The sequence below is a fragment of the Mastigoproctus giganteus genome, chromosome 5 (genome assembly GCF_048544385.1).
Source record: "Mastigoproctus giganteus isolate SK-2022 chromosome 5, ASM4854438v1, whole genome shotgun sequence".
NCBI classification, from domain to species: domain Eukaryota; kingdom Metazoa; phylum Arthropoda; class Arachnida; order Uropygi; family Thelyphonidae; genus Mastigoproctus; species Mastigoproctus giganteus.
In genome coordinates, this window is record NC_143579.1 from 50,372,724 (window position 1) to 50,400,651 (window position 27,928).

At 37.3% G+C, this 27,928-nt stretch overlaps 1 protein-coding gene across 1 annotated transcript in view; it reads right to left on the reverse strand.

The window, feature by feature from the left end:
* LOC150085382 (uncharacterized) overlaps positions 1-27,382 on the reverse strand; it is a 69,974-nt gene extending 42,592 nt beyond the window's left edge. The window contains exons 1-2 of the mRNA XM_090374547.1: positions 27,280-27,382; positions 22,900-22,958 (exon numbers count right to left, since the gene is read on the reverse strand). Of these exons, the coding sequence (XP_090230673.1) occupies positions 22,900-22,958; positions 27,280-27,292 (72 nt within the window). The 5' untranslated portion in view covers positions 27,293-27,382. The remainder of the gene's footprint in view (positions 1-22,899; positions 22,959-27,279) is intronic.
* Between the last annotated feature and the right edge of the window lie 546 nt (positions 27,383-27,928).

Sequence of the window (27,928 nt, forward strand, 5' to 3'; positions counted from 1 at the left end):
GCAATTACAAATTTTTTCCTATTAAATATGAAACTTCCAATGATGCTCTTAAAGCTTTACAAGGAACTGTCGTATGTTTCGTCCTGAAAGATTTCACACCTTGTATGACATCGTCGCATCGTTTGAAAAAGGATTCAGTTTTTCCCATTAGTTCTAGATGTTTCATATGTAAGTGTATGATATGTAATTTAATAGGTTTCATGCTTTCGTTAGGCAGTTTTTCATAACATATTACACCCACAGGATGTTGTTCATCATCAACAACACTGTAAGTGAAGCTGTACTTCGTAAATTTCTCTTGATATTTTCTATTCTTTTTCATTCCTTTTGATTTGGAATATGAGGCTCTCTTCGAGAAATTGGTGGTTGCACTACACTTTAAATAATGTTATTGTCCAAATTTTCACATGATATATTTCTTACCTTATTAACTTCTGAAGTATCTGTAGCAACATTATTGTTGTCACTCTTAGGCCGTTTTATTCTGATTTCCCAATTGTCCACGGTAAAAAATATATATTTTTTCTTCTTAAAGACAACAATAATTCTATGAAATGTGCAATATAAAAAGTAGAGAAGTAGCAGAAGAATGAAAAGCATATCCAAGTTGACATGAAAGCACCAAATTACGAAGCAGAATAAAGCATGTGTGCAACAGACTTGTTATATAAAATATTTACTGTCACATTATATTCGCACCTCTAGCCTTTAGGCAATTTGAGAATTTGTGATGTACGAACACGAATTAAGAGCTAAAGGATTACAGTTCAGCAAGTGTACTGAGAAGTATTAATACACTGTTGCGCATGGAAGACTATTGTACAAATTGGAGCAGAATGGTATTAAGGTTAAGTTGCTACAAGGGATAAAAGGATGGTTCAGAGGGTGGTAATTAATGGGTGCTGCTCTTCGTGGACTAATGTTATTAGTGGAGTCCCACAGGGTTCGGTGTTGGGTCCTCTGTTGTTTTGTATATTTATCAATGATATTGATGAAGGTATATCGGGCTTGGTGTCGAAGTTTGCAGATGATAGAAAGGATGGCAGGGTAGTTAATGACAGTAATGGCAGTGTGCTACTGCAACAGGATCTAGATAATTTGAGCAGATGGGCTAAGAAGTGGCAACTGAAGTTTAACCTTGACAAATGCAAAGTACTGCATATGGGTAGAAATAATTCTAGAGAAACGTACCAACTGTGTGGTACTACACGTAGAAAATGAAAAAGACCTGGGAGTAATTGTGCAGTCAGATATGAAGTTTTCTGGGCAATGCAGACAGGCTGCCAGAGCATGGGGTTTTGTCAATGATATATAGGAATTATGCCAGCAGGGAAAAGGAGGTGATTGTCCCTCTGTATAAGGCAATGGTCAGGCCACGACTTGATTATTGTGTACAGGTCTGGAGGCCTCATTTTAGGAAGGATGTAGATTTGCTTGAGCGTGTACAGAGAAGGGCAACAAGATTGGTGAGGGGAATGAAGGGATCCTCTTACCAGGAGAGGCTTAAGTTCTGCAAATTGCAGCAGCTGGAGACTAGGCACATGCATGGTGATCTGACTGAAGTGTATAAGGCCTTGAATGGATTGAACACGCTGAATTCTGATGGGATCCTTCCACTTGTTCAGATTACGAACCTAAGGGGCCATAAATTCAAATTAAGGAAAGACAGATGTAGAATAGATGTGCAGAAATTTGCTGGAACAAACTTCAATCTGTCGTTGTGGAAGTTGATAGGTTAAATAAATTTAAGGAGGAACTGGACAGGCATTTGGAGGGAATGGTGTGATTTTTTTTTTTTTTTTTGGCTGATGCTACATAAGTTCATACACTTGCTTTCTTGCATCATATGCCACTACTACTACTACTACTACTACATACTAAGAAGTCGCACTAGTCAGCTACTTTCTGTGCGTGTCCATAGCAAGAAAGGAAATTAAAGCATATTCACGACACGGGACCGGCGCCTCCGTAGCCAGGTGGGCAGGAGCAGCAGTGCATAGTCACATGCTTCTTGATTAGACAGGGGTTCAAGCCCGTGATCACTGCATATCTCCGGAGCAATATGGCCTTAGTTGCTAATGCTTCTAAAAACCAAATAACAAATAAATAACAAACGACACGGGCAACAATAAAGAACATCACCCTAACAAAATAAAGAGCGGCAGTCGGGATCATTCGTATCTCAGACTTCGAGTAGTAAGGTCTCTACACCTACAGTATTGAAAAAAGTAATTTTGACAACAGGTTTTTTAGCTCTTATGTATACAAAAAATAATTTTATATAAAAATTGCTGCGACTCCTCTGGGGGTTGTGCCCCACAGTTTGCACATCACTGGTATATACAGGGTGGCCATAATTAAAGTATCCCTATTCAGAGCTGTCTGTAACTCCAAGTAATAAGTGGAATGCCACCAAAATTAGTAAGTAAACTATTCAAGGCATGGGAAGAAGGATCCCGTGAAAAAGAAAAAAATAGTTCCAAAATCTGAGGATAGGGTATAATATGCCGTTGTACAAGAGGAAAGATATGACAAAGTACCAACAAATAAATAACTAAGACTAACCTTAATGAAATTACAAATTTTTATTTGTACTCTTTGCAAAAAAACAGAAAGAACTGAACTAAGCTGCCAGAGGAAATGGATTCACAGGTCCAAACTTGTTCACAGTTTACTCCTTATAGTCGATGATGGTGGAGTTGGTTTTTGATGTGATTACCATTGTTCTGGACCAGAAATTGCATTCTATGCACAGTGTGCTCGACTGCAAAATGCAACATTTCTGGAGTAATGTTCTGCACATGCTGCATTATGTTTTCCTTTAAGACAGCCAGGTTAGGGACACTTCCTTGACAGACAATGGTCTTGAGGTGACCCCACAGCCAAAAATCACACCATGTAAGGTCAGGTGAACATGGTGGCCGTGCAATAGGAAACAAACGACTAATGGCTCTTTCTGCAGTAAAGTGATGCCAGAGAAGCTGCTGTACTGGTTGTGCGATATGAGGAGGAGCCCCATCTTGCATAAAATTGTCTCATCCAGGCATCCTCTTTGCTGCGGTTGAGGAATAATGAAAACTGCTCAGCATGTGATGAGATCTTTGTGCTGTAACGGAATAGGTGGCTGCTCCTGCTGGGTGCAATTCCTTGAAAACATATGGCCCTAGGATGAAATTTGAAGTTACACCACACAAGAAGGTGATTTTCGGCAGGTGCAATGGGATTTGCTGAATAGCATGTGGTGCTTCTGAAGCCCATATTCGGCAGTTTTGATTGTTGACAGTCCCATCGGGATAAAAATTGGCCTCATCTCCCCAAAGTATATTCCATGGCCAGGCATCGTCCACTTCCATTCTGGCCAAAAGCTTTAGAGCAAATGCCATTCGTTTTTCAGGATAATCTGTTTGCAGCTGCTGCTGATGACTGATCTTGTATGGATAATAGTGGATTAGTTTCCGAAGAATTTTCCGCAAAGTGGAATATGGGACATCCAATTACCTCACTACTCCCCGTGAGCTGCTACTAGTTCCAGCAGCTGTATCCATGGATCAGTTGACGATAGCCATTGCAACTTCCTCTGCTACCTGAGGTGAAACAGGCTTCCTTCCTCTTCCAGGCTTAACAACAAAAGACTCAGTTTCCTCGAATTTGTTAATCATCTGTCTAACTGCCGCAGCTGATAAAGGACCTTGACGTAAGTTCTTACAGCGTCTAAATTCATGCAGAGTGGTTGCTGCATTGCATCCAGTAACGTAGAAGAACTTTGCAATTAAAGCACGATCAGGCAGAGTGAGATGCATTGTTAACAGTAAACTTACAGAACACTCTTGCAATGTTCATGTTGTGCCTTTATAATTCTCTGCTGCTGGGAAAATTAAATCAACTCAGATTTATGCAAATTTCTGCTCTCTTAGGTGTCATATTTTTAGTTTGAATTTAAAACTTTAGTGCAATTCAGTTTTTTTCTGTTTTTTTTGCAAAGAGCACAAATAAAAATTTGTAATTACATTAAGGTTTGTCTTAATTATTTATTTGTTGATACTTTGTCATGTCTTTCCTCTTGTGCAGCACCATATTATCCCCTATCATAAGATTTTAAAACTAATTATTTTTTTCATGGAATCCTGTTCCCCATGGCCTTGAATAGTTTACTTACTAATTTTGGTAGCATTCCGCTTATTACTTAGAGCTACACAGAGCTCTGAATAGGGATACTTTAATTATGGCCACCCTGTACTACTGTTGCATAACTTGAGAATAGTGTAGTGCAGAGTGTCCAGCCTACATGCAGCCCACCTTCATGTTATATGGCCCATGGTCATATAGGTGGCCTTCAGATGTTATACATTCCCTATACTTAAAACTAGCATATCACAAAGTACAGTTTCATACTGACTTTTGAAAATACATATTTTTAATGATATTCATTTTTTTATATTGTTTCTTGTGTTTTATGAATTTTCTTTAGAACTTAGCAATATTATTCAAGTTAAGATTAAATAAATAAATTAAAATTAAATTAGATTAATCATATAACAGGAATGTTATTAGTAATATGTAATAATTGGTGGATTTCAGTGTTTAATTATTAAACATAAAAACAAGTAAAACCTTATAAATGCAAACAAAGATAACAAAAATTTAATTCAATTTTGAAAGTGCGTAATTAGTGGCAGAGTCTTGCAGCCTGCAACTTGCTTGCTACAACAACCCATGCAACCTTAAGCATTTTATCAGTGCCAAAGGTCGCAGTATTAGGCAAAAAAGGTTGGATGCCCTGGTTTAGTGCTATTATTGTACTTAAATATCTTAGTTCACTATGGTATTTTTAATTTAAATTCAAGCTTGAGGTTGTCACAGACATTCTCTCAGATATGCCAGACAAGCTGTACTTGCTACCTGGGAGTCTAAAACGCTGATGGAACTGATATTCGGGTGACACTCAAGTCAAGTGGACCCAATTTCGGCGAAGTCCGGACGGTCTGTGACAGCCAAATCCTCTGCTTGCACCTTCACGATGATGGGACTGTTAGTAATCCTGGGTATAACCTCCATGCACAAGCACATGGTGGGTGACCACCCATGTTTGAACCAACGTAAGCAGGGGTCGAGGTGTGGCGCCCACACCACATGGAGGAACGCCGCCCCTCTATGTTACCAGGCAGTACTAGGTGGTAGATGACTCTCATCAACCGGTGAAATACCACCACTTTGCTTATTGGAGGCTTGAAGTGATGGAACCCATGTTTAGTCTCTAGAGCTAAGTTCCGGTCAACCCTTCCCTATCTCTTCCATCATGCAGTATGATTGATGACTTTTGAGGTTATGATGAACGTCGTGGCGAGATCCAATATTCTTTACATTTCGAGGGTACAGCTCTAAAACGGTTTTCGCAGGCCGGCCGCTAGTTAGTACACCGGACCGAACCTATTGGTAACTCTCTAGGAGGCTTCCGGATCAGCTAGTGTATAATCTTGCTACCTCTACTCTGCCAGATAGTGACTGGAGGGAGTCCGAGTAGTGTGTATGCGGGGAGCATTGTCGAGGCCACGTTATGTCAAAGATCTAGGTATATTCTTACCACATGTACGCCATATCGAAAAATTTCATTACTTCATACAGCATGTCCCACCCACTTTTTCTTACTATTGAATACACCATGAATTGTCAAACTAATAGAACAAGCTTATCTGCGAAAAGATCTAAACCTCCCAAGGACTTCCTAATTCATTTCACAAATATACGTGGTCTCAATTCTAATCTCAACGATGTCCATTTCCACTTGCAGTCTGCCAAACCACATGTACTTTTTTGACAGAATCTCAGTTCTCGGTTGATTCAACTACTGCTCATCTCAGATGCCCAAATTATTCGCTGTATGATTCCTTTCGCCTCAAAGGTGGTGCTTGTGCATATGTCCGTTCTGATATTCCCTGTCAGAGATTTGGCAATTTGGAATCTCCTCTCTTCGATCTTCTCTGGCTTAAAATCTCTCTACCTCATTGTGTCAAATTCATCTGTTGTCTCTACCGTTCTCCCAACTCCACTAATCACTTGGAGCTCTTTGACTTCCTCTCGTTGCAACTTGACTTTCTCCAGTCCAACTTTCCTAACAGTGAGCTAATTTTCCTTGGTGATTTTAATGTTCACAACTCCAGCTGGCTTCCGTTTTCTAGTCACACTGACCCAGCAGGTCGAGATGCTGAGGCTTTTGCAATTACTAATGACCTAGCACAGATTGTTCATTTACCTACAAGAATACCGGACAATCCGAATCATACAGACAATACACTTGATCTTTTTCTCACAAACAACCCTTCTAAGTACACAGTCGAAGTGAGAGGTCCTTTAGGCACTTCAGATCACAACTTGGTGATTGTCTCTTCTCCAATGTAACCTTTATCTCATGGCTATTCCCAACCTCGTGTTGTTTGGCATGACAAGAATGCAAAATGGGATGACCTGCGTGACTTCTTTTCTTCTTTTCCTTGGTCAGATTACTGTTTCAAAACTTCTGATGGCAATGTTTGCTCAGATCGTGTCAGTGAAATTATTCTTGCAGGAATGGAATCCTTTATCCCACACTCCACTTTAAAATCTCATCCTTTATCTAAACGTTGGTTTTCCAATAAATGTGCTAAGGCTGTTCAAGAGAAGAATGTTGCATATCATAATTGGCTTGTTTCTAATTCTTCAGTTTCATTTTCTGCCTACACCAAAGCTCGCAACAATTGTAAAGCAGTTATTAATCAGTCCAAACTAGAGTTTGAACAGGCTAAGAGTAGAAAACTTGCTTCTTGCCCTAATGGTAGCCGAGCATTCTGGTCTCTTGCCAAAGCTATTGGCCGCAACTTTTGCCCATCTCTGCTTCTACCTCTGTCCAAACCAGATGGTTCTGTTGTCACTTCAGCCAAGGATAAAGCTGACCTGCTAGCATCCCATTTTTCTTCCAGCTCATGTATTAATGAACTTGGTAAAACACCTCCCACCATTCCCAACACGGTCCATTCAATGCCTCCTGTGGTCTTCCGTCAAAAGGATATCAGAAGGATTTTGATGAATCTTGATGCTAAGAAAGCTCCAGGTCCTGATGGTATTTCTCCACTTGTTCTCAAAATCTGTGCTCCTGAACTTACTCCTATTCTTTGCCGCCTTTTTTCACTTTCTTATTCCAAAGGTGTTTTTCCTTCTGCTTGGAAATTTGCTCAGATCCAGCCAGTTCCTAAAAAGGGTGACAAATCCCTCCCATCCAATTATCGTCCCATTGCAATTACTTCTACTCTTTCTAAAGTAATGGAGAAATCAATTAACCGCCAACTCTTAAACTACCTAGAAACCTTTCATCTGATCAACAATCACCAGTATGGATTCCGTCAGTGTCGATCCACTGGTGATATCCTGGCTTATGTTACCCATTTATGGACTACTTCAATGGAAAGGTTCGGTGAAACACAAGTAGTTGCTCTTGACATCTCAAAGGCTTTTGATCGTGTTTGGCATAAAGGTCTTCTAAACAAGCTTCCATCTTATGGTTTGCCAACTGTTTTTAGTAATTGGTTATCCAGTTTTCTCTCTGATCGCTCACTGAGGGTGATGGTAGATGGCTCTCTGTCTTCTAACTTCTCCACTAATGCCGGTGTCCCCCAAGGTTCAGTTCTTTCCCCCACTCTTTTCCTCTTGTATATCAATGACCTTCTTCCATTGACTGGAAATCCTATCCATAGTTTTGCCGATGATAGCACATTGCATTCAACTTTCCGTTTTGTGAAATCTTGTCCTGCTCAATCAGCTTCAACTTCTCGAAAATCTGCTACCAATTCCTTAAATGCCGATCTTCACTTAATTCTCCAGTGGGGCAAAGACAACTTAGTTGATTTCAACCCTTCTAAAACTCAGTCTTGTCTTATATCTCGCAAAAAGGATTCTTCTGCTCCTATGCTTATCTTTAGTGACACTCCAATTTCTAGGCAAAAGGATATATCTCTTTTGGGGATTACCCTGACTTCTAATCTCTCTCTATTGGCACAAGCACATTACAAATATTGCTTCCTCTGCATCTAAAAAACTTGGTTTTCTCTTTCGGTCTCGGCGTTACTTTTCTTCCAAACAGCTGCTCACTCTGTATAAATCGCAAATCTGCCCTGCCATGGAATATTGTTCCCACATTTGGGGTGGTGCCCCCAAATCCTCTCTCAGGCTTCTTGATTCCATTCAGAAGAGGACAGTTAGGTTAATTAATGACTCATCTCTAACAGAGTCTCTCCACTCGCTTTCTCATAGATGCACTGTTTCTGCTGCTTGCCTCTTTTACAGATACTTCCATGGGCACTGTTCTTCTGAATTGGCTTCTATAATTCCCACTCTCTCTCTTTCAAAACAGTCCGAACACATGCCGCCAACATCCATTTACTGTCCAACTTCAAATCCACAGAACCAACATTTCATCTTCCTCATTTATTCATTCAACTGCCGTTTTCTGGAACAACCTTCCTTCATACGTATTTCCCGAAAATTACAATCTACAATCTGGAACGAGTACAGAGAAGGGCAACAAGATTAGTGAATGGAACAAAGAGGTGCTCTTATGAAGAAAGGCTTAAGTTTTGCAAATTACAGTGTCTGGAGACTAGGCACCAGCGAGGTGATCTGATAGAGGTGTATAAAGCCTTGAATGGTTTAAGCATGCTCAATGCTGATGGGATTCTTCCTCTAGCTCAGAAAAATCACCTGAGAGGGCATAAATTCAAATTGAGGAAAGACAGATGTAGGATAGACGTGCAGAAATTTGCCTTTAGCCAGCGGGTGGTTGGTTGGTGGAACAGACTTCCATCCCTTGTGGTGGAGGTTGATAGCCTAAATAAGTTTAAGGCTCAGCTGGACAGGTATTTTGAACGAACAGAGGGGGGAAGTGAAAGTGGTTTTTTTTTTTTTGGCTGATGCTGCATAAGCTTGCTTTCTTGCATCAAATGCCTCTACTAATGCTAATGCAGAAGTTCAAGTCCAATGTTAACAAATATCTTCTTTCGTATTCTCAACCTCCAACCCAAGCACGGTACTAAGTACTATAGGTTCTAATACCTCTCGTGTTTGGGGTTCACATAAAAAAAAAAAAAAAAAAGCTAAAATCATGCATCAAACTAAGGCAGCAAAGCGAAAAACTCAGAGAAGCAGAACTAGAAGCAGGCTTGTGATTTGCAGAAGCACCTTTTGCAGTTCTCTTTGAAAATCACAGCTTTATACAATGAGCAATTTGGCATTAGCATTAGTAGAGGCAAAAGATGCAAGAAAGCAAGCTTATTTAGCATCAGCCAAAAAAAAAAAAAAAAAAACCTTCCTGTTTCACCCATCCATTTACTTCAAAAGTTTACCTAGTTCAGCCTTGAATTTATTTAAGCTGTCAACTTCATGACAGATGGATGTTTGTTACAGCAATCGACCACCCACTGGCTAAAAGGCAAATATCTGCACATCTATTCTAAAACTTCCTTTCCTCAATTTGAATTTAAGCCCTTCTTATCCCTGCGGAAACTGAGCAAGAGGAAGAATCTCATCAGCACCGAGCTTCTCAAACCATTTAAGGCATTATACACCTCAATCATATCACATGCAGGTGCCTAGTCTCTAGACTCTGCAATTTGCACAACTTAAGCCTTTCTTGGTAACAGTAACCATTTGTTCCACTCATTAATCTCGTTGCCCTTCTCTGTACTTGTTCCAGCAGCACCACATCTTTCTTAAAATGAAGCCTGCATACCTGTATGCAATATTCAAGGTGTGGCTTGACCACTGCCTTATACAAGGTATAATCACCTCCTTATCCCTGCTAGCAAGGTTCCTATATATCGTTGACAAGACCCCATGATCTACTCATGAAGCCTGTTTGCACTGCTCAGAAAACTTCATATCTGACTGCACAATTATGACAGGTCTTTTTCATTCTCCACTATCCTGAGCGTAGTACCGCACAGATGGTATGTTACTCTAGGGTTACTGCTACCCATATACAGCACTTTGCATTTGTCAATGTTAAACTTCAGTTGCCACATTTCAGCCCATCTGCTCAACTTTTCCAGATCCTGTTGCAGTAGTGTACCTTCCTAACTGTCATTAACAGCTCCATCACCCTTCGTATCATCTGCAAACTTGGACATTAAGCTTGATATACCTTCATCAATATCATTGATAAATCCATTGTCCACTGATTATTACTCTCTGCCTTCTCCCCTCAACCATACAATTATCCATAGCAGCAACTTGCCCTTACTACTGTACTGCTCCAATTTGTACAGTAGTCTTCCACGTGCAACAGTATCAAACGTTTTCCTAAAATCCAATTATATGATATCAAATTCATTTTTTGCATCCGGTTCCATTGTGACCACATCAGTATCCAATCAAATTTGTCAGACAAGACAAATTTGATTGGATACTGATCAAACAAACAAACCCATGCTGTGTTTTTGAACTATAACTGCAATCTTGTCTAGATGATCCTGCAGTGCTTCTTTAACCAGTGACTCCATTATTTTCCCTGGAACAGAAGTTAAACTAACAAGCCTCTAATTACTTGTGTCAACTTTCGATCCCCTTTGTGAACTGGGCATACATTTTCACATCTTCAGTCCATGGGGACCTCCCATGAGGTAATAAGGATGTCTTTATAATCATGGCTAAGGGCCTGCTTACTTTCTTTGCTGCCTCATTTAATATAACTGGGATCTATCCACTCCAGGTGCCTTTCTTATGTTTAACTTCAATAATTTCTTCTCCACTTTACTCTCAGTTATTACAAAATCATTTAACTCCCTGTTAGAGTTTCATAAGCTTCTAGCCTCCGCTTCCCTACAGCATTTCTCATGCGTGAATGTAGGTGCAAAACACTCATTCAGTTTGTCAGCGACCTGAGCAGAATCATCAACAATCGAACCATCGATATGTCAAGACCTAATTCCGTGCAATAGATGACAAACTTTGTCCTGCTTTGTACTTCTTAATTAATCATCGTCATTTCTAAAACAAATTTGTTTCATTTCCTAGCACTGCCAACACTTGCACTTTCCGTTGGCCCCTTTCCCTTCGCCATTTTAATAAGTAAATAGGAATGAAGAGAAGATTCTGAAAATTTATGTTTTTTATATGATTGAAGATTTCAGTGAAGGAGAAGTCATTTCACCATAATACCTTAACTCTCACATCCAGTTATCAGTATTATCGCAAATTCAATAAGATCGAGTTTACTACCCATTTATAATAGATCCCCTAACAGAAAAGCCCAATAAACCAGAAAGTGCAAATTGCAGTAGTAGTAGTAGTGGCATGTGATGCAAGAAAGCAAGTGCAGCATCAGCCACAAAAAAAAAAAAAAAAAAAAAAAAAATTTTTTTTTACACAACAATTCTCTCTAAATGTTTGTCCAGTTCCTCCTTAAATTTATTTAACCTATCAACTTCCACAACGACAGATGGAAGTTTGTTCCAGCAATTAACCACCCGCTGGCTAAAGGCAAATTTCCACACATCTATTCTACGTCTGTCTTTCCTTAATTTGAATTTATGTCCCCTTAGGTTCGTAATCTGAACAAGTGGAAGAATCCCATCAGAATTCAGCATGCTCAACCTATTCACAGTCTTATACACCTCAATCAGATCACCTCGCAGGTGCTTCCCACTTAGAATTTGCTGTTAGTAACATCATCAGTTGATCCCACTGTGCAGAATTTAAAAACTGCCTGAGACCACTGTAGTCACCTTTACAGAAGCAAAAACCCTTTCCTTTACTCCTGATGATAATTATATCTTTAAGTAAATCCCACATCAGTACATTGTGATCACTGCCACCTAGTAGTTCCTTTATCTGCAAATTTTTAACATACGAATGATCACTGCTGATAACCAGATCAAGAGTATTACCCTCTCTGGTTGCCTCTCGAACATGCTGCTGCAGAAAACAATCATCCAATAAATCCACAAAAGTCTTACTAGCGTGTGAGTGACCAATCACAAGTTCCAGTCTTTAATGTTTTATGGTTCTGACCCCCAGAAATGTTCTTTAGAAAAATATCAACAAGAGAATTTAAAATTGATTCTTATAACGGAACATATGATAACAATGAAAGTGTAGTGCAATTTCCATTACAAAAATGATCTTTCAGAGAGATAAATAGCTTAGTTATATAACAAAAATTTCATCTTCTGAGGTCTTGGAACGAATTACCAAAAAAAAAAAAAAAAAAAAAAAAACAATTTATTATTGGGTTCACATTACAATATTTTCATGATACCTCCACTTATTCCTACAGGATGCAAAATACGTTTCCATGATTTTTTTTAAGTTTGCACCGACTGGCAAAAACTTACGTAAATCAAATTTCCATAAGTTGAGTATTACGTAAGTCGGGGAGTGGCTGTATAAGTTAATCTGATTTTTTTTTTTTTTTTTTTTTTTTTTATGAAAACCCCAAACACGAAAGGTATCAAAACCTATAGTACTTAGTACCGTGCATGGGTTGAAGGAGAAGTATGGGGGAGGGGGATGCCGGAAACTTTGCTCTAGAGACTAAACATGGATTTCACCACTTCAAGCCTCCAATAAGCAAAGTGGTGGTATTTCACCGGTTGATGAAAGTTATCTACCACCTATTACTCGCCCACTGTATTTCTGTGTGCATTTGTTCGTTGCACTCATCAGAATTATTAGGAATATAACACACTCCTACTCTCATTTTTGCTTTCCCATTGTTTATGTCACATCAAACTGACTCAATACTACACTGTCCATCCGTGTCAACTGGATGCGCTTCCTTAGATTTTATGTATTTCTTATTTAACAGCATGACCCCATCTCCCTTTTTATCCTGTCTATCTTTTCTGTACACATTGTACTTCCCAAATTCCAATTCTGCATTTCTTATATCTGCGTGACACCACGTCTCTGATATCCCAATAATTGTTTGTTGCTTGTTATTTAGTTTTTAGGAGCATTAGCAACTAAGGCCATATTGCTCCGGGGATATGTGGTGGTCATTCCCTGACCTTTCCGCATACTCCGTATTTGGTGGCCATGGGCTCGAACCCCGGTCTAATCAAGAAGTGTGTACTACGCACTGCTGCTCCTGCCCACCTGGCTACAGAGGTGCCCATCCCAACAATATCTGCCTTTGATGTCCTAACCAGAACATCAAATTCGATTAATCAAATTTTTACTATACTCCTAGCATTGGTGTATGTGCAAGTATATATGCACCTATTCTTACTCTTAGTTACCATAACACACCCCACATATTTACTTGTTCCATGAGGACTCCCAGCAGTCCTTGAAATCCCCAGCGTCCTTGAATTTAGGGGTGGTATCGAAAGTTTTGAAGTATACAAATTTTGCTCCTATTCACAAATGGAAAAGTGAGTAATTACAGACCTGTAAGCTTGACTTCTGTTGCTAGGAAAAAAATATAGTCAGTGGTCAAAGAAGTATTGTAGGCTAATCTTGAGAGTAACACAGTTATACAGAAATAATAACACAGATTTGTTCGAGGAGAGGGATCTTATCTGACCAATATGATTATCTAGTATGACAAGATAACAAAGGAACTGGATACAAAAAATATTTTGACATTAGATTTCAGTAAGCCTTTTTACACTGTCCCACATGAAAGCCTCTTGAAAATATTAGAGCAAAACGGCACTAATGGGCAAATTACTGCTATGGATAAAGGGATGGTTAAGTAGCAGAAGACTTTTTTTTTTGGGAGCTGCTAAGGGAAACTTTCTTTACTGCTTAAAAATTAATGCTTTTTAACTTTTCATTTAAAATTAGACTTTTAAACTTTTCATTTATTTTTTGTTTCTCTGATTAAGTTGGTGAATTTGTTCACTACTTGGCCTTTGAAGTTATTTAAAAAACTACACTTAACTTCTGCTGCCATTATATTGATATAAGAATGTTCAAATTCTACTGCCATTGTATAAAGCATTAATACAGGCATTTTTTGGGAGTTTTCTATGTAGTTTTGTAGCAGTAGTCAATATCAGAGGTGTTTTGTAAGGCCTATAAACTATAAATTTATAGCAATATAAATGTGATTTTATAACATAACTATCACATAATATAATGCAATCTAAAATATCACAGATTGTACTGCTGTCAAATAATTAGTGTATGATTACTATTATGGATTAGTGTGGCATTACTGTTTTTGTATCTCTTAGTTTTGTATTGTTTTTAATGATCCAATCCACGAACAAGATTTTGTAGCTCTGGCAAACACTAAGTTTTTTATTATATTTAGCCATTTTATTGACTTAATTGTTATATTAAATTATTTTCTATAAGTAGCTTATAGAATTAGTCAATCTCCTTAGTTTATTTTGAATTTATATAGCAATTCTGAAAGTTAATTAATACTTAAAGTGTCCGTAGATTTACTGTTCGTAACTTGCTGCCATTGTTATACGATACAATGTATATCACGAACTAGATAGCATAAGGTTTAACTAAAACTAAATAACGAAACACGTAGCACTGTATTAGAAATCTGTTAGCTTAGTATAGTATAGTATTATCAATTAATTAGTTAAATTTATTAATATTATTAAATTTCATTGTCAATAAAATTATACTTTTTTCACTAAATACATATTACAACCTAGATTTTACAAACGTAACATTAAAAATTAATACATATAACTTGATAGGAGATATGAAAGTCATTTTTTTTTTTTTATTATTATTATTTTTTTTAATGTAAATCCCAAACACGAGAGGTATTAGAACCTATAGTACTTAGTACCGTGCTTGGGTTGGAGGTTGAGAAGACGAAAGAAGATATTTGTTGACATTGGACTTGAACTTCTGTAGATTGTAATTTTCAGGAAATACATATGAAGGAAGGTTGTTCCAGAAAACGGTAGTTGAATGAATAAACGAGGAAGATGAAAAGTTGGTTCTGTGAGTTTGAAGTTGGACAGTAAATGGATGTTGGCTGGTGGCGGTATGTGTTCGGACTGTTTTGAAAGAGAGAGCGGGAATCATAGAAGACAATTCAGAAGAACAGTGCCCATGGAAGTATCTGTAGAAGAGGCATGCAGCAGAAACAGTACATCTATGAGAGAGCGAGTGGAGAGACTGTTAGAGATGAATCATTAATTAACCTAACTGCCCTCTTCTGAATGGAATCAAGAAGCCTGAGAGAGGTTTTGGGGGCACCACCCCAGATGTGGGAACAATATTCCATGGCAGGGCGGATTTGCGATTTATACAGAGTAAGCAGCTGTTTGGAAGAAAAGTAACGCCGAGAGAGAAAGAGAAAAACAAGTGTTTTAGATGCAGAGGAAGGAATATTTGTAATGGGCTTGTGCCAATAGAGAGAGATTAGAAGTCAGGGTAATCCCCAAAAGAGATATATCATTTTGCCTAGAAATCGGAGTGTCACTAAAGATAAGCACAGGAGCAGAAGAATCCTATAGAGCAGAAGAATATAATGTAATTCGGAGATAATACTCAATACTGAAATATATATATATATATATACACAATGGATTCCGGTTATTTGGGCCAAGGTTAGTTTAGCTGGTTATTTGGGACAAATCTTAAAGAACAAAACTCAATCGAGAAAATAGCCAGGGTTTACTTCGCTTAATTCGGACAACATGCTGTTTAATCGGGGCAGGAGACCGCAGCACTGGAAATTACCCTACAATTGTCTCCAACCGTACCATGTGGTTTGGTTGGATTTCTGGAGGTCACAACCAAAAAACAATTAGTAGTCACCTGTTTATTGGTCTTTTCTGCTAGCGCAATCTATCATAAAGGGATAGTAAACTCGATCTTACTGAATTTGCAATAATACAGACAGCTGGAATTCTGTGGGTTATTCTGGTGAAATGAGTTTACACTTCCATGAAATCTACAATCATATAAAAAAATTAATTTTCATAATCTTCGCTTCATTCCTATTTTTAAAGCTTCGTAACTTGTTACTCAGTTCTCACTTGCACGTATCGTGTTACTTTCAATTTGTGTGTGCCATGTTCTTTGTTATTGATTGCTTATCTTTTTACTGTTTTAAATTTTAACCCCCACCAACAAATGTCAGTGAACAGAAATGTCAACTAGTTAGTATGTACATATTACAGTACGTATTAATTATTCCGATTACAACATATATTCTTTCGATTTTCACGTATCATTTAATTTTTAATTGGTAAGGTAATAAAGGGTAAATTTGTGTTTAATATATCTTTACTTTTATAGCTTGTGGATAATATTCCTCCTATTTTTACTAATTAGAGTTGTTGTTTAATAGAATTAAAATTCAATTCACAAACATGATCACAATGACCGGCGCTTACTATACATCGGATAGTGAACAGTACTGTACTATGGTGAGTTCACTGTAATGTGATTTGATTGTATTGTGAACCAATTGTAAAGCGGGGATTCTCTGTATTTTCAACTCTGCATAATTTGGGTAGCCCCTTAATCGGGCCAAAATGCACTAGTCCCAAATAACTGGAAATGACTTTATATAGTGTTCTAACTGCATCAGGATATAAGTTTAGGGCTAAATTTTTGTATTGAATTTAAAATTTTATTTGAAATTGAATAGAAATCATGACTCACCAGAGCAGCAAAGTAAAAGGCTCAAGCTAATGGGAGTGCTGCGGCTCAGAGGAGAAGGGGGGGGAGTTGTCCTCTGAGTCATAGGGCACCTCCATAGCCAGGTGGGCAGGAGCAGCACTGCATAGCACACGCTTCTTGATTAGACCGAGGTTTGAGCCCGTGACCAACAAATACGGAGGATGCGGAAATGTCAAGAAATGACCACCGCATATCCCCGGAGCAATATGGCCTTAGTTGCTAATACAACTAAAAACCAAATAACAAACAACCTCTGAGTCACAGTCTTTTGAAATGTACTGCTTGTTTGAGGTTTGTAGAACAGGATGTTGTTGTTTTGGTTTTTAGGAGCATTAGCAACTAAGGCCATATTGCTCTGGAATATGCGGTGGTCATTCCCTGACCTTTCCGCATCCTCCATATTTGGTGGTGACGGGCTCGAACCCCGGTCTAATCAAGAAGCGTGTGGTACGCACTGCTGCTCCTTCCCACCTGGCTACGGAGACGCCTGTAGAACAGGAAGAGGACATGATATTGCCAAGGGGAATGTCTTTGTGTATGTGTGATGTAAGGAGTGTTAGGAAATCAGGCGCCAACTCAGCATTGTTATAGGCCTATACGAGAGCTTGAAGGACAGGGTGGATGTCCTCGAAGGATTTAAATTGGGGGGCACCCATCAAGCTCTCAGCTGCCAACATCAACGCCCGAGCTTGCACTTGAACATCACACAACACAGCAGCAACCCCCAAGGCAGAATGCGCTGGTCCCACAGGAACAAGATGTTGTCAGTGACTCCATTGTCAGGGAAACAGGGAATGTATTGTGCAAAAAGGATAGGTGGAACAGGACCAGGGTGTCTGCAAGGGGCAAAGGTTGATGACGTAGAGCAGATATCATCTTTTAAGGGCACAAAAGGTGATATTGTTGTAGACGTTTGCACTAATGATATTAAGAGTAGGAGACTGGGGGAATTACTTAACAGGTACAGGTCAAAGCTGAAAAAAAGCCGTGAGTTAGGGTTGAATTTGAAGGAGTCTGCAATTCTGCTGAGACACAATAAGAGGGAGTATATGATGAGAGGCTTGTCGATCAATTCAGCCCTGGAAAGGCTGTGCAAGGCTCAAGGGGTAGAATGTTTCTCGGCCTGGTCTGTGCTCGTTAGCATGAGAGACTGCTTCTACGGGAATGGGACACACCTAAATAGAAAGGATGCAAGAATATTTGCTGATGCTATCGAGGTAGTGTTAGGTGGTCAGAAAACTGGTAGCTTGGGGGGGGGGGATTAGTCTGCATGCTAGCATGCAGACTAATAGATTAACAGTAGCTGCTGGCAGAGGTGAAAGTGATTCTTGCACTACTTCTATTGAAATGAACAGCAGCCTGGAAAACAATGTGCAGGGGATTTCAGAGACTGCTGAAGTCATTGTGGAACAAGTAAATACATGGGCTGTGTTAGGGTAGTTAAGAATAGGAACAGGCACATATACTTGAGTGTACACCAATGCCAGGAGTTTGGTAAATAAATTTGATGAATTTGAGGTCTTGGTCAGATATTGTTGGCATATCAGAGGCGCAGTGTCACACAGATATAAGGAATGCAGAACTGGAATTTGGGGAGTACAATTTGTACAGGAAGGATAGGAAATGAGGAGGGGTTATGCTATTAGTTAAGTAAGTTAACCCTGTTCCACTCGCCTCCCCCATAACCCTAATTTTTAATCTCACTTGAAAATTGCCCCCCCACCGAGAGAAACTAATAATTTCCATAATTTCTACTCAATTTACAAAATTGAAACTCTCAATATACATAAACAGAAGTATATTCTTTGATTTCCTACCTTTAGCGCTCAGCAAAAACTATTAATTCACTCTAAAACAGCAAAAATGTACGATCACATTTCAATTTATTAAATTTTGATGTCGGCAAAACAAGATCCAAGCTTTGAAAATAAAACGTGTTACAGCATTAGTTCAAAAATTCGCGCGTCAGCTCGGCGCCTCTGGCTAAAACGAATCAACGCACGCAGAGAGATAATTGACTGGTCAAGCTTACGTCATTAGCGTTACCAAGGTGATCCAAGGAGAAAATAAAACTGTAAACAATTTTCATGGAAAACAAACAGTTGAGCATCATTACTTGCGACCACTAATTTGCATGGCTCTCTCACAACAGTTGCTTTACTGCTTTTCGTAATTGCTGTACGAAAGAATTGCAACGAATTGGTTTTGAAGAACAAAAATGCCTTCTTTCTTTTCTTCAGTATGTATTGTATCTACTAACAAAAAATCAAGGAAATTCATCTATTGGAAGCTACACTGGAAACGGAAGGAAAAAAGAAACTGTCGTAAAACTGATCACCACAATGCGCATTTCATAAAAAAAGAAGTTCGCTTTATTGTAATTGTTTTTAGAGGACTAAATCAGAACAGCAATTTCATGGATGTATATTTGATCTTCTTACGAAATTTCAAAAAAATTTTCTATTCATAGCTGCGTTATAAACTTTTAAACTGATGTCGAAGGAACTTCGCATGCATCTTACCTGGTCTGCAAACAAAAAAAAATACGCTACGAATAACGCATTGTTTTCACAATCCGTTACTCGTCTCGTAGTAACGTGTTAGGAAATTGTAAGTAATTGTTATTGAATACTTCGATATTTCCTTGATATGCATTTGATACCATCAAAAAATTTCGAGGGAAAAATTGAATTTTCATTATCACACACACGCCGGGAAAAATTCACCATAAAGTGTCATGTGTTTGGATGCCTGAATTTCATTCTGAGTTGCAAATGTAATTTCACTTCTCTTGCGCTGACAGAGTAGCTGTTTGCCAAAAGAAGGAAAACAGGGTTCATTTTCCTGAAATTTCCAGTTCCTTTCATTCACTTTTGGAAAAAAAACCCTTAGGGTAGATTGTCAAAGGTCCAGAGCTGTAACTACTTTGAAGTGGTTACAGTCCCTAACTTGGCAATGTTATTATGAATGAAATCCTGATCTTGTGTAATTATTATTTCTAAGTAAACAATATATTATATTATTATGATATCCAAGCAATTTATCAATAAATAATCTTTCACGAATAAGGTTTGTATGCAGTGTATTCTTGTCCTGTGCAATTGAATTTCGATATTGCAAGTGAAAGTCTTGTTCTGCAGGTTTGGTTGTTTCCTGTTTCGCCTTACTGAGTTTGAACTGAAAAAAGCAAGGCTTTCCAAGATCTGGTTGTGTTCACTTTTTTATTGTAGTACTCAATTTGTCTCTTGTTTATAACAGCTGTAATTTTTTGATATTTTATGCAAATAAGAAAAAAAAAAAAAAAGTAAATTTCGGTTGTCATATTTTTAACCCAGTAAAGCCAAAGGAAGTTCAAATAATTATTTTTATTTGTATCATGATATTTTCATAGTTTGAATTTAAAAAAAATATATTATGAATTCTCAAGGACATAATAATTTTGGCAACTTTTCTAATTAGTTTCATCACAGATGCTGAAGTCGCAATGAATGTTTCATCAAAGATGCCGAAGTTCCTTCCTTCCAGTCAGGAACTTATCAGTAGCTGTCCTTTTATTGTTCTGAAAGTAATTCGTTTTGTTGGGGGAAACCGTTTTTGCTCCTAATTGAAGTAGCACTTTCGAATTTTGCCCAAGTCGATTTTCTGCATATATTGAAAATTAGAAGGGCAGTAAAAGAGTTGATAATTGGTGCCATTGGTGGGCAGCATTCTGATGAACAAATTTCTGTTTATACTCCGGGATGACCACTTGGTCATGAGATCCCGAAATAGAGAGAGAGAATACAAGAAACCGCACCGCATTTAGCAGTCACGGATTTGATTGTGTGAAATTGCTCGTCATAAACCATAGCAAAACAAGAGAAGTGATGGGGAGAAAATCTATTTTTCAGCGGGGTTTTTCTTTTTATTACAGCTCTGAACAGCAGATGACCGTGGATTTATTCAGCTTCTGTACTAAAACAGAATTTCTCCCTTTGCGATGACATCACAAAGCGTAACAAGCAAATATTTTCTAACAATACTTTTTGAGCATCCGTTAGCCGCAATCTGTTGGTTTTGTGTTGTTTGAAATCTTGCATTTTTGTGAAGAATACATATTTCAAGAAATAACCCGTTATTCGTAGCATATGAGTTCTTTTTCTTTCCTTCGATGCACCAGTTTTCGAAGTTCATAACGCAGCTATAAATAGAAATATTTTCTCGAAATTTCGTTAGAAGATCAAACCCAGGAAATTGCTGTTCCGATATTGTTTACTGAAATCAATTACAATAAAGCAAACTTTTTTTTTTATCTAATGCTTATCAGTTTTACCCTAGTTTGTCCCGTTTCCAACATGAATTTCTGTTCGTAAGAGTAATACACGTTGAAGAAAGGAAATACGATCTGTTCGCCCTTCAATAAATAAATAGTTGTTGCTACTGTTTCGCTTTATCGACTAACAGTAGCTCGCCCGTGTTTTGTTTATTTTCTTAGCGTCTGGTAGCCGCGCGGAGACATAAAACGCGTTTGACCCTCTCTCGATGTAGCTGTATCGAGGATAGGTGACGTAACCGCCAGCTTCATTCTCACACCTCGCGCCACGAAAACAATTTCGCTCTGTAAACAGAAACTCCCGCTCCAAAACAAACAAACGAATCAGATATCGGGTTTCATAAGCCATAGGTTAATTCGGGTGGGGTTAGAAAAATAACAGAAAAAGGCCTAAAAAAATACACACTTGATGTCACATTTTTCTCATTTGCGCGAAATTCAATAGAAATTTTTGAAAATTGAAATGGGAAAATCGAAGAAAACAGTTCTGGCTTCACGTATAGCGAATTTCAGCTGTGTCCATAGAGTAAAAATTATAGAATTTATTAGTTGACCTTTGAACCGGGTCCACCAAACCGAGGAGATAGGGATACGGTTAAGTAAAATTTGCTGGCTGAAAAAAAAAAGTTTGTTATAACCTCCGAAAGCAGAAAATTCTTTTAATATTTTTAAACATTGTAAAGAATATTTTAAATTACAATCAGTTTACTTTTAATTCAATTATCCCATTCTTTATCTCAAAATTAAAACTTTAAGTTGCAGCAATTTTAATAGCACTGCACAGTACATTATATACAAAATAATGTACTCGTACAAAGAAGCTCATGGAAGAAACGTGACACTGCAAGGTGATGTGATCGAGGTGTATAAGGCCTTGAATGGATTGAGCAGGTTCAATGCTGATGGGATTCTTCCTCTTGCTCAGATTACAAAACTAAGGGGGCATAAACTGAAATTGAGGAAAGACAGTTGTCGAATAGATGCACGGAAATTTGCCTTTAGCCAGCAGGTAGTTGATTGCTGGAACAAACGTCCATCTGTCATTGTGGAAGTTGATAGCTTACATAAATTCAAGGAAGAAGTGGACAAACTTTTGGAGCAAATGGATGGTTGAAATAGGAAGGGTTTTTTTTTTTGGCTAATGATGTATAAGCTTGCTTTCTTGCATTACATGCCTCAACTAATGCTAATGATACAAGATATCACTCTTACTGATGTTACATGTGTACATTTGAGGCCTTGATTATGGAGCCAAGCTAGTGCTTGTTTACAGCACTACACTACAAATTGGTTCTCCGTAAATAATGCTTAATTTGGAATCCTGTGTTGTTTATAAGAAATTCACAATTTTGAAAGTTTATTTTTTAGTACATACAGTATTGCTGATTAATATTTTCATGTTAAAGTATTCATTTTTAAAATTACATAAAAACAATGCAATTGTCATTAAATCTTAAACCTAATTATAGTTGACTGATATAAAAGTAGTAAAATTTTTTAAAAATTCTCAACTGTCACTTGCTTATAATGAATCTATGCTTCCAAATTAAGGAGTTTGCAGAGAAACCAATTTAGAGTTTAGTATTATAAACTATTACAGTATTGCACTGCTTGTTGTTCATCTTAGGCAGATTGGTTGTTGTTGTCATTTGGTTTTTTAGGAGCATTAGCAACTAAGGCCATATTGCTCCGGGAATATGCGGTCATTCCCTGACCTTTCCGCATCCTCCGTATTTGGTGGTGACGGACTCAAACCCCGGTCTAATCAAGAAGCGTGTGCTACACACTGCTGCTCCTTCCCACCTGTCTATGGAGGTGCCCTAGGCAGATTGGAACTTAGAGGGTATTTATAAGAGAGAGAGAGATTTAGTATGGGACCAATAAAAATCTAACACTTAAGGTTGCTTAAAGCAGGTTTCACTGTAGAAGATATTAATGTTAAACATGCTTACTTCAAGTTCTTCAGTAGACCCCTTTTCACTCTGCTCTGTGTCAGAAAGTTCTTCTGATCCTACATAAATGAAAGCCAAAGAATTTTTACTAAAGGATATCATGTGAGAGCTAACAAATAAAAGACACATAACTCCATTTTTATAAACAAAAATTTACAGTTTATTGGAACTTAAGTAATTCTAAGCTACAAACAAGAATTACAGTTAATCAGATAAACATTCCCAAAGAAAGGCTAAGTTTTAAATTCTGTTCAGAATTTCTTTTTAAAGTTTAGAAACTAAAAATAAAAAGAATTAAAACCATATTAATTAAAATAATTCCAAATGAAATCACCAAAAAAGTAATATACAAGTAATCTTAACTCTCGTAAGAGGTTCTCTCCTTTGTATTATGATATGTTTTCTTTGTAAAATTACCTTTTTGTAAATAATGTTCAATTTTCCCGGAAGTTTGGGAAACTAAGCCCCGCTTTATGGCCGTGAAGGGTAATAAAGATTATCTCTCTATCTCTATCTCTCTATCTGTCTCTCTCTCTCTCTCTCTCTCATAAATTCAAATTAAGCAATTTTAAATAAATTTATATAGAGAGCCAAACTAACTGCTATTTCATAAGAAACCTTAACTTAATTCATCAGTCAAAGTTTTCAAATAATTTAACAGTTCAAAGATTTTTCTCACCAAAGATTGAAAATTCCCTTAACTGAGAGAGATTTAAACTCTGATTACCTGTTTATCAATATATCTTTAACAGAAATAACAACAACCATAAGCTGTACTAGGCTTACATAAAAACTAAATTCAATTTCTCTTGGGAACAAAGTTAAGACCTAAATATAAAGGAAGGATATGGAGTTGTTGGAATGGGTGCACAAAAGAGAATTAAGATAAGTGAGGGGAACAAAAGGGTACTCTTTCTAAGAAAGGCTCAGTTCTGAAAATTGCAGCATCTGCAGATCTGACTGAGGTGTTTAAGGCTTTGAAAGGGTTGAGTAAGCTCAATGCTAATGACATCTTTCCTCCTGCTCAGATTGCTCAAATTGAGAAAGGGCAGCCATAGGAACCAACTGATGGAGGACGACTTATTTTTCCAGACAATAATACCACCCCTGTCACTGAATAGTAATAAAACTCATTCTAGTACTGAATACAATGTTCTTAATCTCTAATGTTGACAGAAATATTTAGGGAGAAATTTGAAATAAATTCTTGGACCAAGTCAACACTCCATCCACAAATTTTAGGAGCAGGGCTGACTTGAGAACAAGCAGTGGCAATATCTTAATCATCTAGACTCATGGTATGGAAGAGTACCACCCAAATATTTCATAATAAAAAAATAAAATTAGTATACAGAAAACTTATGGGCACTATACTGTTACTTAATTACGGATCCTTACATCTCTACTCAATAAAAATTGAAGTAATCACATATGTACTATGAAGTTATGAACTCAAATGGGGGCTAAAGAAAAGATTGGTTCTTGCGTTATTTTTATTTATTTTTTTTTGTTACAGAATTAGTTTTTAACAGAAATGCATCTGGATTTTTCTACTGTGAGTAAACTTCTTTTTTTTTTTTTTTTTAACTCTCATAACATTAAATTAATTTTATACCTGTATACAACAACCTTCAAAATTCATATACCGTATTTCCCCATGTATAAGACGCACCTTAATTCTGGGGCCTGAAATTTGAAAAAAAAATGTATTACATAAAGTTATTGAACTCAAGTTTTATTCATCACAAAATTCATACAACTCCTCACTGTCAAAACTCCCATCCATTAGCTTGTCCTCATCTGTGTCTGATGACGAATCACTGTCTTCATATATTGCCTCGTCCTCAGTTCCATCTATGGCATTTGAAATGCCACACTTCTTAAATGACTTGACAACAATCTCAATCTTGATATTATCCCAGGAACTTTTCACCCAGGTACAAACTTCTCCTATAGTTGGTTTCTTCACTCTTCCTGCTGGTGTCAAATTGTTCCCAGAAGACTTCATCCATTGGTTCCATTTGTCTCTCATGGCAGCTTTGAAGGGTTTGTTAATGCTGACATCAAGTGGTTGGAGCTGGGATGTCAAGCCTCCAGGTATGACAGAAAGTTTTGTTTTTTGTTCTGCAACAATCTTCTTTGTATTTTTTGTTATGTGTGCCCTGAACTGATCAAGCACCAATAGGACAGGTTTGCGTAAGAGCCCACCTGGTCTCCTACTCCAAATTTTCTCAAACCAGATCTTCATCCAATCCTGATCCATCCAACCCTTGTCATGAACTTGAGCAATCACTCCTCGAGGAATGTCTTCTTTTGGCATTTGAAACTTTTGGTTTTGTTTTGCATTTGAAAATCAGCATAGGAGGCAGCTTGGTTCCGTCGGCACAACAAGCTAGAACAACTGTATAATGGCTCTTTTCATGTCCACTTGTCTTCACAGTTACAGTTTTCACCCCTTTCTTATCAACAGTTCTGTTACTTGGGACATAAAATTGAAGGGGGACTTTGTCCATATTTGCAATCTGTTCCCAACTCAAAACTGATGTGTCTTCTGACATTGAATGACAAAACGATGAAATTCAAGGACCTTCTGCTCATAGCTTTCAGGCATCTTTTGGGCAAGTCTGGTGCGTGTACGCATGCTTAGTCTATTCCGTTTCATGAACTTGAAGCACCAATTATGTCCTCCTTTGAAATCAGTAACTTCTTTTTCATCAGCAATTCTTCTTGCCTCGTGCTGAACCATCTTTTTTTTCACAGGAATTCCAATTGCCCTTTGCTCCTCAATCCATACCTTCAATTCCCTCTCTAAATCAGGCCATTTCGCTGACTTGCCTCTCATGGCCTCCTTCTGCCGTGGCGTTTTCAGTAGGGTTTCTTCTTCCCATAGCCAGTCTCGGATTGTTTTCTCAGTTGGAGGAGGACCAAACTTACATTCAGCAGCATGATTTCCATTCACTTTTGCAAACTGTGATCACTTTTAACTTGAATTCAGAACTGTACGAAATCTTTTCTGAGCCATTTCTGGGCAGAATGTGGCAAAACGTAACCTAATATACTGGTAACAAGTGGGAGACAATGAGTGCAAAGACAACAAGCGCGAAAAAGCGGGAAATGCAAGTAAAAAAAATCTACAACCACTGTATAAGACGCACCCAGTTTTTAGATCCGAAATTTTTTGAAAAAATGTGCATCTTATACATGGAGAAATACAGTATTTCTAAGAAGCTATTAGAACAGGTGCCAAAATTATATACAAAAATAATAATGTGGCACTGCAAAATATGGTACTGATTATAGTACAATTATTTTGCACACAGGAATGGGTATCCAAAATCTATTCTTAGTCCCTCCCCACCTTGTAATATTAATTTCCTTTCAGTGTACTGTAAATTTAAAGTATGAAGAAATAAATTATTAACAATATAAAAATATGTCAATATATCACTTCATAAAAAATACATATTGAAATGGTCAATCAAAGGAATGAGGGGAAAAAACAAGTTTTTAAGTGATTAAACAAATCTTTAAAAAAAATGGATCTTTTCAATTGGAAAAGTCAAAGAATACAAAATATGCAAAGATGCTTTGCTTTCCTGCATTATTTTACTAATACTACTCCAGATGTTTACAATATTCTAAATTCCCATGAATTAAGTAACTTACTAATAAGGTTAAAAATATTATGTAAACTGATATTTATAATATTTCTGCTTTTGGGCCAATGTCCGCTTTCCAACAACAACTATGTGGAAAAATTATTTAACCAGTAACATTACTGGTGAAAATAATGAATTTCCCTAAAGGATTATATAATTAAAAACGAAAAATCACCTTCAACGTGCATCTTGATTATAATACCCACTGGAAAAAAAAAAGTTTTCGGATTGAATTTATCTTCAATTATACAGCAAGAAATATATAGATAGGCACGAATAATAATAAGCTATCAGTAATTTATATACTTATCTGTGATGCACCTTTTACCTAAAGCTTTTCATAATTAGAAAGGCTGTTTTGCTTTTAAATAATAAATAATTATGCATAGGCGGTGCAGTAAAATATGAATCCCACGGGGCAACCGTGAATAAACATAAAAATAAATGCATGCCAAACCAGATTGGGACCATGAGTGACGGGGGGAAAAGGCATTATGTTTATAAAGAGAAACAAGAGGAGACGGTGGTGAAAAAGCAGAAATTTTAATTAGAATAAATCAGGAGAATTCATTAGTTCACATAAAATATCTACAAATTTTTAGCAAACGTTAAGCAAAATTATAATATAATAATAAAGTCCACATGTATCTAAAGTGAGAAAACTGAATCCATCCTTAAAAAATATATATTTAAAAATAAGATTCAGTTCTAAACAACTTACCAGGTTTCTCCATAATTAATAAACAACGAAAATTTTCTCTACTCGAAGTTAAACCATGGCGAGAGTCCCGCGTCTTTCGCTGCTGATAAACAGATATGTTGTCGTCTGCTTCAAAACATTGAATTCAGCACTACCTTTCCTTAGAAATCTTCACTTGTCATTAAAAATATGACAAGAAAAATAAAAATATCTTTGTTAATTAAATTCCATCTAAATGTGCACAATCCATATCAATTCAGAATAACATAATAGCTAATTATAAAATTTATAATAATTTTAATTATAGTCTGTAAATGCATATTATTAAAGGTTATTAGTATACGGAAAATCACGAAAGTTAATATAAGGGTCACTGAAAAAGTTGTTTACATCAGTAATGAGAGAAAAAAAAAAAAACTATTATATTAGAGTAACTCGGTAATTTCTTACATATACTCGTATTTGTGTCTGTAAATCGGCGTGATCTCTGGCAGATCTGCCTGTTTTGCTAGACGAAAAAACCCCAGTTTCGGGGGGAAAAACACCTTACTATCTACACCTCAGATCGAATAACTCAGGCACGGAGTGAAAAAAGCCCAATAAAGTTACCCGTGTCATTGACGAGATTCAAACCCGGCCCTTTTCAGCCGCTGTAGGGATGTCGGTGACG